General features: G+C 47.8%; 1 protein-coding gene across 1 annotated transcript; it reads left to right on the top strand.

Annotated features, from left to right (window-relative positions):
• Positions 1-2,380: 2,380 nt before the first annotated feature.
• On the top strand, positions 2,381-11,567 carry slc12a3 (solute carrier family 12 member 3). The gene is made up of 25 exons (XM_047033813.1): positions 2,381-2,404; positions 2,495-2,570; positions 2,986-3,081; positions 3,166-3,305; positions 3,574-3,684; positions 3,788-3,899; positions 4,098-4,228; positions 4,687-4,771; positions 4,938-5,095; positions 5,529-5,636; positions 5,795-5,918; positions 6,041-6,142; positions 6,272-6,427; positions 6,534-6,633; positions 7,067-7,175; positions 7,628-7,759; positions 8,503-8,609; positions 8,869-8,951; positions 9,055-9,129; positions 9,374-9,475; positions 9,848-9,959; positions 10,269-10,355; positions 10,722-10,854; positions 11,045-11,112; positions 11,200-11,567. The coding sequence occupies exons 1-25, from the start codon at positions 2,402-2,404 to the stop codon at positions 11,339-11,341; spliced, it is 2,652 nt and encodes an 883-aa protein (XP_046889769.1). The 5' UTR covers positions 2,381-2,401; the 3' UTR covers positions 11,342-11,567.
• The last annotated feature ends 748 nt before the right edge of the window (positions 11,568-12,315 follow it).

The raw sequence follows: 12,315 nt of genomic DNA, 5'->3' as shown, positions 1-12,315 counted from the left end.
CTACAGGTCACTTACTGAGTTCAGTTGGAAGAAAATAGTTGTATAATGAATATGTATTGGTGTGGTAACCACAATATTATATTATTTTGTCAATGTGTTCGTTTGAGAGGTCAACTGAGAACAAGTAGCTATAGGCCTACTCAGTTTTCCGATCCGCCTTCTGCTGTGACCAATTATCAACACCATAGATCAACACAGCAGGTACTTGAATTCATATAGTGTATGATAGGCTATCATGTGTACGAGACTGACACGCGTATACACGCCATTCATATTCTTTGATTTTAGGATCCACCAATGTCTGAAGTTATTGTAATTTCGCATAGGCCTCAATACTACCGGATATCAGCTCTGAACAAGTCAGGGCAAGAATAAGATAATATTGTGTAAAGAAAACCTGGTAGGTTACAACACAAGTTGTACAGCACCTTAGTAGTACTACAACCGAACACGTTTACGGGAAGCGCTGTAACGATAGGGCGATTCTATCTCATAGTTTACTCTGAGTTTATTAGCGGAGATGACCTTGGGCACGCAGGTTTAGCAAGCCCTGATCTTTTACAAAAACGTTTCTTACTCACCCTGGGACAGAGCACGTAAGCCGTTGTTAAATCCATGACTGATACCGTATCAACTTTAATAGGGATCCCAACGTTCACACAACTTGATGTGATTAGTGTTCTATAGGCTATCCAGCTTCTCTTTTGATTCCTAATGCATCACACAATTATTTTAGGGGAAAAAGTTATGGGACCTGCTAATTGACCAGGTGGAATTTCTAGAAGTGTCCCCTCAATCTGTGCCTACAAGAAACAACACACCTTTGTGATCATGGATACTTTATTAATCCCAGAGGGTCATTGTTATCGTCAGACAGTGGAACAATACACAAACTCAAAGTACAACCAATAAAAAGTAGCATTTTCCAAGAAACTTGTTTAATCAAATACATCATTATCCAAAAGAAAGGACATCCAAGAAAATCCCATAAAGGTCTTCATTCATTGGATGGACGTCTTTTTATGAGTGTGCAGGACTGACGAGGAGATTAAGATGGTGTCCTGCTCAGAGCACGTGTTCCTCCCACTGGAACTGTACAGTTTGTACAGATCAACGATAGTTTGAGAAATACATCCATTGTTGTCTGTAACTCAAATCTATCATACCCCAGGTTCACAAAAATGACCCCAAATCGTTCCAACTGAACCTTTTAGACCCCCGGGTCTGTTTCCAGCTCTCAATGTCCTTCCATCGTCCTGTCAAGGTTATCTTAGTTCTGGTTTCAGCCAGTCGGTGTAACAACCCTACAGGCAGCCTGTAAACAGCTTGCACTCTAACTGGTAAAGCCCCGAAGGCAGTTATCCAACACAATATTAATCACCCCGCTCTCCGAGAACTGTTAAAGGAGAGAGTCTGGTGAACATTGACTGGTCCTAGCATGGCCCAGGGCTTCCCTTCCTGTTGCACGTCTATATAAACCTCTCTCCCCACCAGCCCTGTCCCATTACCTGACTAGTCTACCGTCCGGTTTATCGAGGACTGGTTTCGTCCGGAGTAATGTCTCGCTGACCGTTCTTCTCACTGGTGGTTTTAGTGGCTGTCATTGGATGTCTGAAAACTTGAGTGTACTACACTGCAATACTGCATGTTATCCTGCTAACAGCTGGCTTGCCGACGGCTAACTACTAGCTTACCGACGGTTGTCCTGAGATGGAGGACGGAATCCGCCTGTCGGTCTACAAAACCCAGCTACCCAACGGAGGCCAGGATGGGCCAGGATACAGCCTGGACAGCTATCACCACAACGGTGACGGATCCTCCATGGCTTCTGTGCCCATGACGGGCTACGAGACGCTGGATGAGCCGCCTAACTACGACTTCTACGCCAACACTGAGGCCTGGGGGCGACAGAGGCGCGCCAGACCATCCCTCTTCCAGCTGCACGCCAGCCCCGAGGTAGGGAGCACAGCTGGTACACAGTACGCCTGCAGATCCCACCCGTGTAGAGTGAAAGCTGGAAGCCACTGCGTCTGGTACACAGTCGACCTGAGCTTCCTCTGTGATCCAGATCAAGCTTTGGTCCCTGAGGCCACGCAGTTGGGTTTGATTCCGAAACTTCACCATAGACGTTTAGTGAAGCCCTAGTCTGGGTTTGGGAGGACACTGATGTGAGTGTGTCCTCTTCCTCATCAACCTATCCCCCCCCCCCGCCGCCCCCCCCCCCTCCGCCCCCCCCTCTCCCTCCCTCCCTCCCCAGGAGGACCCCAGCCCCCCTCCGCTGTACGAAGAGACCAGTGGGGAGGGGAATGTGTCGGGGGCGCCTGCAGATAAAGACTTGGAGGATGAGGAGGCGGCGGGCGCCCCGCCGGAGCCCACAAGGTTCGGCTGGGTCCAGGGCGTCATGGTAAGACGGGGTTCAAAGGGAACTGATGGTACCGGTCACGGTTGTCTAGAACCTGAGACTCCTCTCTCCCCCTCACCTGTTTGTCTGTAGATCCGCTGCATGCTGAACATCTGGGGGGTGATCCTATACTTGAGACTGCCGTGGATCACAGGACAGGCCGGCATTGGTGGGTCACACACACAGCACGCTCGCTGTCCTTGGATTGGGTTGTGTTTGTCGTGGTGACACACTAACGACGTGTCAGGCGGTGACTCTTTCTGTTTCTCTCTCTCTTGGTCCATCTATATTTCTCTCTGCCTCTTTTTCTTTCTTTCTTTCTTTCTTTCTTTCTTTCTTTCTCCCTCTCCCTCTCCCTCTCCCTCTCCCTCTCCCTCTCCCTCTCCCTCTCCCTCTCCCTCTCCCTCTCCCTCTCCCTCTCCCTCTCCCTCTCCCTCTCCCTCTCCCTCTCTCCCTCTCTCCTCTCTCTCTCTCTCTCTCTCTCTCTCCCTCCTCTCTCTCTCTCTCTCTCTCTCTCTCTCTCTCTCTCTCTCTCTCTCTCTCTCTCTCTCTCTCTATCTCTCTCTCTCTATCTCCTCCCTCAGGACTGACCTGGGTGATCATCATCCTCTCCTCTTGTATCACCGGCATCACAGGTCTCTCCACCTCAGCTATTGCAACCAATGGCAAGGTCAAAGGAGGTACATGTACGCACACACTACAAATACACAGCACACACGCTTACACGCACCACACACGCTCTCACGCCCTCTGTGTGTGTGTAGGAGGGACCTATTTCCTGATCTCACGGAGTCTGGGGCCAGAGCTGGGAGGCTCCATCGGGCTGATCTTCGCCTTTGCCAACGCTGTGGCTGTGGCCATGCACACGGTGGGCTTCGCAGAGACTGTACAGGTTCTCATGCAAGTGAGTGTGTCAGTGTCTCTACCCCAACACACACACACACTCCCTCACATATACACACACACACACATACACACACAGTGAACTTCTCTGATACACACACACACTCCCTCACATACACACATAAACACACACACGCATACACACATACACACACAGTCAACTTCTCTGATACACACACACACTCCCTCACATATATACACACACACATACACACATGCACATCACAGTCAACTTCTCTCTGACACACACACACACTGTTTCCCTCCAGGAGAACCAAGCCAGCATGGTGGATCCCATCAATGACATACGCATCATTGGAGTGATCACGGTCACATGTTTGTTGGCCCTCTCCTTGGCCGGCATGGAATGGGAGTCAAAGGTAAAAAAATTTGTGTGTTAGAGGTTTATTACCAACAGGACTGTTGTGATGTGATGTGAGGCTTCACAAAATGTTTGAACTTTGTGTGTTCTGCCAACTTCAGGCCCAGGTCCTGTTCTTCATGGTCATCATAGTGTCGTTTGTTAACTACCTTGTGGGGACCATAATTCCTGCTACCACAGAAAAACAGGCCAAGGGATTCTTCAGCTACCGAGGTCAGGAGTGAATCACCTTCCGTTTCACCTCCTCATCACCATCAGACAGGAACCCTGTGGCTGAAACATTCTCATAGACAGGACTCAATTTGTACCTGGTGTTCAGTGATGATGTCCATTTGCAGGTTATGTACGCCACATACAATCACAATCACAACCGACTCCACCCTCCTCCTCCCCCTGTCTCTCTTCCCGTAGCGGACATCTTTGCAGAAAACTTTGTTCCCGCCTGGCGTGGGCCAGATGGCAGCTTCTTCGGAATGTTCTCCATCTTCTTCCCCTCAGCCACAGGAATCCTGGCAGGAGCCAATATCTCTGGAGACTTAAAGGCATGTGGCTCGCCCCAGGCTGGAGTCTGCTCTGTCCAGTCCTGTCATCTCCTGTCCTGTCCTGTAATCTCCTGTATATTTAGTCATTTAGCAGACGCTCTTATCCAAAGCGACTTACAGTAAATAAGGGACATTCCCCCGAGGCAAGTAGGGTGAAGTGCCTTGCCCAAGGACACAACGTCATTTTGCACGGCTAGGAATCAAACCGGCAACCTTCTGATTAATAGCCTGATTCCCCAACCGCTCAGCCATCTGACCCCCTGTCTTCTCCTCCCCTCTCTCCTCCCCTCTCCTTTCCTCTCCTCTCCTGTCTCGTCCTGTTCTGCTCTACTGTCAAGACTAGTCTGATTCGAATCAACATTCTTGCTGTTGGAGGGGTGTTCTTCATATGAGACTGGGTTCTGTACTCGGGCGTGTGGAGTGGCGTGCCCAGTAACGCCCCCCTCTCTGCCCCTCAGGATCCTGCTGTGGCCATTCCCAGAGGAACTCTGATGGCCATATTCTGGACCACCATATCTTACCTCGCCATATCGGCTACCATCGGTACCAGTGGCACACACACACACACACTTACCCTGGGTTGGCATTTTTGGGTGTGGAATGTGTGTCGCCTATATTTGAAAATGGATTAAATGATTGCATGTATGGGTGTATGAGCGAGTGTGTTTGTGTCTCTGTGTTTATGAGCTGCTGTGTGTTTGTATCCCAGGGTCATGTGTGGTGCGTGATGCCTCTGGATCGATGAATGACAGTATATCCTTGGGTAGCTCTGAACACTGCGAGGGTCTGGCCTGTACTTATGGCTGGGATTTTTCTGATTGTGCCAACAACCACACCTGTCCCCACGGCCTCATCAACTACTACCAGGTAAACACTGGTAGTCCAGTATTAATGAATACTAATCAACAGTAATCTACTAGGACCAGGTAAACACTGGTAGTCAAGTATTAATGAGTACTAATCAACAGTAATCTACTAGGACCAGGTAAACACTGGTAGTCCAGTATTAATGAGTACTAATCAACAGTAATTACTAGGACCAGGTAAACACTGGTAGTCAAGTATTAATGAGTACTAATCAACAGTAATCTAATATTAGCAGGTAAACACTTAAAACAAATTAGTACTAACAAATACTTCTGATCCAAAACATACACACCTGAATCATTTACAAGTTACATAAACTATGAATCGTTTGTGTTTGTTTTTGCCAAGTAGGTTTTTCGTCTTAGTCAAGTATACATTTGTTACGTGTATACATCTATTTTACTATCGTTTCTCTTCCTTGTCCACCCTGTAGGCCATGAGCTTGGTGTCAGGATTCGCCCCTCTGATCACAGCAGGGATATTTGGGGCGACACTCTCCTCTGCCCTGGCCTGCCTGGTGTCTGCTCCTAAGGTCTTCCAGGTGAAACACAGTTACTTGTGGAACTACCATTTAGCTTCTCTTGAACATACATGTAGCCCCTCAGTGACCCGCTTGATTCCAGTGTTACAACTCGCAAAGGTCTCCTGCAGTACTCTCCTCATGTCCCCTCCTCTCACGTCACCTCCTCTCTCCCTCAGTGTCTGTGCAAGGATAAACTATACCCTCTCATCGGCTTCTTTGGGAAAGGTTACGGGAAGAACAATGAGCCAATCCGAGGCTACGTCCTGACTTACCTCATCGCTATCTGCTTCATTCTGATTGGTGAGAGCGAGAACGAGCGAGATGAAGGTTGTGGCATGCTGTGATCCCACACGGACTGAGCCTGAGTGTTCTTCTGTCGTCCTCTCTCCCCTCTTCCTCTTCTACTCCCCCCCCCCCTCCAGCGGAGCTGAACACCATCGCCCCCATCATCTCCAACTTCTTCCTGTGTTCCTACGCCCTCATCAACTTCAGCTGCTTTCATGCCTCCATCACCAACTCACCCGGTCAGCACCATGTCAATTTAGCAACGCGTTTTGGGCGTAACGTCCCTTTGGAAACGTCGTCGGTAACAGACATGGGACGTGTTGATCAGCGTGGAGTGTACATGTCAAGGTTTTGTGATGTGTTTACAGGTTGGCGGCCCTCCTTTAAGTACTACAGTAAGTGGTTGTCGCTGCTGGGCGCAGTGGTTTCCGTGGTGATCATGTTCCTGTTGACGTGGTGGGCGGCGCTCATTGCCATTGGGATTGTCATCTTCCTGCTGGGATACACCCTGTACAAAAGACCTTGTAAGGCACGCACACGCTCATAGACACAAACTCCCGCTGTCTCTACGTGATGCAAATAGATATTGGCTGTGGTTTGTCTGATGTGATCTGTGTGATTGTGTCACAGCGGTGAACTGGGGCTCGTCGGTGCAGGCCAGCTCCTACAACCTGGCCCTGTCTCACTGTGTCGGTCTGAACATGGTGGACGACCACATCAAGAACTACAGGTCAGAGGTCAAACGTCTCTCCTCCCTCTACTCAGGCTGCTTTGAGTCGTATGAATATTCGGTTCTGTTCTATTTCTTTAAAACTGAGAATGATTTATTTATCCGTATATTTACCCTTGTATGTATTCATCTGTCTTCTTTGTCTTTTGTCTCTCCTGCCTCTGCTCGTTCATGTCGCTCCTGCCTCTCCTCTGATCTTGTCTCCCCTCTGATCTCATCTCTCCTCTGATTTCGTTTCCCCTGCCTCCTCTGCCTCTGCTTGTTCATGTCTCTCCTGCCTCCTCTGCCTCTGCTTGTTCATGTCTCTCCTGCCTCTCCTCTGCCTCTGCTTGTTCATGTCTCTCCTGCCTCCTCTGCCTCTGCTTGTTCATGTCTCTCCTGCCTCTCCTCTACCTCTGCTTGTTCATGTCTCTCCTGCCTCTCCTTTGCTCAGGCCCCAGTGTCTGGTTCTCAGCGGGCCCCCCAGCTCTCGCCCCGCCCTGGTGGACTTTGTAGGAACCTTCACCAAGAACCTCAGCCTCATGATGTGTGTCAACGTCACGGTAAGTTCTCCTTTCCGTTCTCCATTCCCTACAAGAACCCACAAACTGATACACTTCTCACTAGTCACTTTACACACTGTCACTTTCAGCTACTGGTTGCACTATCAGTAATATTGCACGATTGTACTTCACTTGTCTTAGGTCAGTATAGGTTTATAAGGTTAGTATAGGTTATTATGTGTATTAGAGGCTTACTGTATTACATATTGTATATTATTTGTATATTAGGAGGTTTACTATATTTTATCTTATTATAGATCTATGTTCTGTGTACTTATATGTTATGTTATGCCAGGTTGCTCTGTGTTGTCTTGTCCTAAAAATGTCAGTGCAGTCTGACCCTATGTTGTTCTGTGCATCTGACAATAAAAGACTTGAACTTGAACAAACAAATGCGACCCCAGCCCTGAACCTGTGCCTCTCCTTCCTGTGACCTTTGACCCTCTCCACAGGGAGACCCCTCCATGATGGAAGCCGTCAACAGCAGCAGTCATGTAAACTGGCTGAACCAGCGAAAGATCAAGTCGTTCTACTGTGGAGTGGTGGCCAGCAACCTCCGCAGTGGTGTTCAGATGGTTCTACAGGTGGGTCTGGGTTCAGACGGTTCTACAGGTTGGTCTGGGTCCAGACGGTTCTACAGGTGGGTCTGGGTTCAGACGGTTCTACAGGTGGGTGTGGGTTCAGACGGTTCTACAGGTGAGTGTGGGTTCAGATGGTTCTACAGGTGGGTGTGGGTTCAGATGTCTCTACAGGTGGGTCTGGGTCCAGACGGTTTTACAGGTGGGTCTGGGTTCAGATGGTTCTACAGGTGGGTCTGGGTTCAGACGGTTCTACAGGTGAGTGTGGGTTCAGATGGTTCTACAGGTGGGTCTGGGTCCAGACGGTTCTACAGGTGGGTCTGGGTTCAGACGGTTCTACAGGTGAGTGTGGGTTCAGATGGTTCTACAGGTGGGTCTGGGTCCAGACGGTTCTACAGGTGGGTATGGGTTCAGACGGTTCTACAGGTGGGTCTGGGTTCAGACGGTTCTACGGGTGGGTCTGAGTTCAGACGGTTCTACGGGTGGGTCTGGGTCCAGACGGTTCTACGGGTGGGTCTGGGTTCAGACGGTTCTACAGGTGGGTCTGGGTTCTGACCTGGCTACAGGTGTGTCTGGTTTCTAACACTGTTACAAACCGTAAAACATCCGTTTAACACATACAATCTGACCCCTGAAGCACTTCACTGTGATCTCGTGGAGAGGATGGGTGATTTTGCTAGCTGGAGTCAACTGCAGTGTATCTGCAGTGTGTTTTCTGACAGTCTGTCTGTACCATCTGTGGCCTGCAGGGGGCAGGGCTGGGCAGGATCAAGCCTAACGTTGTTCTGATGGGCTTCAAGAGAGACTGGCGCAAAGACACACCTGGAGTCATGGATAACTACATAGGCATCCTGCAGTAGGTTAACTCTCACACACGCCACACGTTTAAACTACACAGGCATCCTAAATTAAATAATAGTTATGAAATGCTGAAATGTCACTTTAGCTGCCTCAAGTAGGGAGGCTAATATTGATTGCTAGCTAGATACTGTGCACAGTCTGTAGACACCAAGAATAACTTTCAGGCCAATGGAAATGCAGTTCTCTCTGTCAACCCCCCTAAGCAACTGTGACAAACATTCAGAAGAGAGTGTGTGTCTGTGTGTGTTTTTCAGTGATGCCTTCGATTTGCAGTATGGAGTGTGTGTTTTGAGGATAAGGGAAGGGCTGGACCCTTCTCGACCAAATCAGTTCCATGGTGAGAATCCACATCTCACCACACCACAGCCAGGACTTGTGATGGTCACCACTCTTCCTCCCACAGGTCACATTTAACCCCATCTCCCCCCCTGTTGTAACAGTGAACCCAAGCTTTGATCTGGGCCCAGAGAGGGTTAGCTCCACAATGCCTTCTGCAGCTTCAGCCACCTCTACAAGTACGTATGACTGGACTAGGGCACGTTTCTCTCTTTGATTATTTACATAAAAAGGATGTCGAGTGAGTATCCTCCAAAAGCAGGTTCGACTGTGTGATGTGGGAATAGCGCAGTGGCAGAGCAGTTTGACGGCATAGCAAGAGTCAAAAGGCTCCTTCATTTTTATGTGTAAATAAAATAAAATCTCTTTCAAAATAAAAGCGGCTGCTGAATGAATACATCATGGCGATGTGTTGTGTTCCAGCAGGCTGTTCCTCCCCTCTTGACGAGCCACAGCCTCACACGGTTTTCCAGGACAGACAGGGAAAGAGGACCATTGATGTCTACTGGCTGTCTGACGACGGAGGTCATTATGGGATAGATAATACCATACATTACTATCGTGGGGTGGATGTGGACCTGTTTGGTTTCTTTTGGGCTGGAGATGGGATGTTAGACAATGATGAGCACAGGCGTGTGAATGCATTATGTTACTGTGTGCGTGCGTGCATGATTATGTTTCTTCTATTTGTGCACGTGTATGTGATAATGGCCGGGTTTCCCAGATACGTTAAGAAGCTCTTAACGCTAAGAGCGTCTTAAGAGCGTTCTAAGAACGCTCTAGAACGCTCTTAGAACGCTCCTAAGAAGCTCTTAGTGTTAAGAGCTTCTTAACGAATCTGGGTAACCCGGCCAATGTGTGTGTGTGCGTGTGGATTTGTGTGTGTTCCACCGCCAGGTCTGACGCTGCTCCTGCCCTACCTGCTGAAGCGTAAGAAGCGCTGGGCCAGTTGTAAGGTGCGAGTGTTTGTGGGCGGAGACTTGCACAAGAAGGAGGAGCAGAGAGAGGAGTGAGTACCCTCCTCCATGTCCTGTCTGAAGGACACGCTGTTGTCTCACATTCATGTAGGTGAATGTAGGTACATGAAGGTAATACATGAATGTGGTGGCTGATGGATCAAACTGGTGGATCAAACTGAACAACATTCACCTCTCATGTCCTCTCCTTACCTGGAATCAACCAGTGTTTGAACTTCTCCCTGCGCATCTGTGAATGATACCAGAGGACAAATATAGATGTCTGTATTTAGAGGCAAGTAGATACTGATAGGTGCCAGCCTGGCTGTGATTGGTTGACCGGTTCCCATGGTTTCTTTCAGAGTGCTGGGTCTCATCAAGAAGTTCCGTCTTGGTTTCCATGAAGTTGAGGTGTTGCCTGATATCAACGGCCGACCTGAGCCTGAACAGTAGGATCTTTTCTCCATGCTGAAAACCTTGTTCCCCTTACATGCCCTTACTCACATGCCCTTACAGAACATTCCGGAATTCTAGAAAAATTCTAGGAGAAAGCAAGAATAATTCTTAAAAATTAATTCTGAAAGAATTCTAGAATAATTCTAGCAGATTGTCTGTGAATGAGACCTTCTATAAAAAGTTGTGTTAGTCCAGTGATGGTTCATGATATGGCTTCAGGAAACTGGCACACTGTGCGTTTCCCTTTAGTTCAGTTTTCAGTTCATTACTTCATAGAATGTCTGAAACAGGAGATGCAGTTGGTTTTCTGAGCTGTATGAAATTCCACTGTCTCTGCACTATCCTCTTTCACCCTCCAGCGTTCGCAAGTTTGAGGACCTACTGGCGCCTTACAGGCTGAACACCAATCAGAAGGAGGGCCAGGCAGAGGAGAGGAGACAGGAGCAGCCGTGGATGGTGTCAGAGGAGGAGCTCTCCAGGAACAAGGCCAAGGTGACGCCTTGACACAGTCCCTGTAATACATGTTGTGAACATATAAAGATGCGTTTGTGATGTTAAATGTGATATTACAGCACAGGTTAAGTCCTAACTTTATTCTGTATGTCTTTGTCTGTCTGTGTGTGTATATATATGTCTGTGTGTGTTTGACTGTTTATATATGTGTGTGATTTCTGGTGTCTAGTCTCTTCGACAGATCCGTCTCAACGAGATTCTACAGGACTATTCCAGAGATGCAGCCATCATCATAGTGTGAGCTCTCTGTTTACCACCTGAACGTTTCTACAAGTCGCCCACGAACGGTGTAACTGATCTCACTGTGTGTGTGTGTGTGTATAGGACCATGCCCGTGGGGAGGAGGGGACAGTGTCCCAGCGCCCTCTACATGGCCTGGCTGGAGACCCTGTCCCGTGACCTTAGACCTCCGGTGCTGATGGTCCGGGGGAACCAGGAAAACGTGCTCACCTTCTACTGCCAGTGACCCCTGAACCTTCACCCCCATTCCAACCATCTTATTCTGCCTGCAACCCCTTTTAATCTAATGTTATGTGAAATTCTGTTTTTATTTAACTTTTTCTGTGTGCCACGAACAATCCCGAATGTCAAAACAATCACTGTCTGCCATTCCGGTGTATATTTCAGTATGCTTGAGAAGCACAATAAAAAGACCACTTATTTTAGACCTAATAAAGAGTTAGTGTTTCTTTCTCTCTGTCTCTTTCTCATTGGTTCTCACTTTCTTTATAACCGTTTTCTCACAGACATGTATTTAAAATAGATTTACATTTTGACATTTTAGTTAAGAGTTGACTATTAAAAGAAACTGGAGAGGGGGCAAACAGAAAATATGCCCCCAAAATGTAAATAAGCTTGATATGTATTTCTGGGAAACTGGTTAATGTAACAAGTTTACTACAAGTGATCATTATGTGTCAGTAACAACATCCAAGTCTGAAGTCTCATGTAACAGTTGTTGTGCCACCAGATGCAACCCCACCATAAAATGCACCACCCTCCCCCCTACTTTTTGAGGGAAGAGAATGAAATAGAAGAAGTTGTACGTACAGGTGTTAGTACTTAGGTAACCTACATTTGCAATCAAGGGGTGTCATTTATTTACATTGTTCTTCATATGAAATTAATGAACTATTATCAACAACTATATTTACTCAGAGTATCAAAATGCAAATGTAGGCTACCCAGAGCCATATAAAAAGAGATTTGCGACACGCTCTCGCCTACACGTGATCACGCGGTTCAAGTAGCTCGCTGTAGTTGTAAAAAAACCACTGTTGTCACCCTGTTTCAATGGTTTTCGAATAGACTTGCTAAGGGAGGTCGCTTTCTCACGAATGAAACTGGCTCGGTTTCAGAAATACGAGATTCTGGCTATCTGGCTATCTAAGCAACGCAATCGTGAGCAAGACGAACCTATTGACAGTGATGTTGTCTTTG

The sequence above is a fragment of the Hypomesus transpacificus genome, chromosome 14 (assembly GCF_021917145.1).
Source record: "Hypomesus transpacificus isolate Combined female chromosome 14, fHypTra1, whole genome shotgun sequence".
In the NCBI taxonomy this organism is placed as follows: Eukaryota; Metazoa; Chordata; class Actinopteri; order Osmeriformes; family Osmeridae; genus Hypomesus; species Hypomesus transpacificus.
This window is presented reverse-complemented; position numbering and strand designations above follow the sequence as displayed.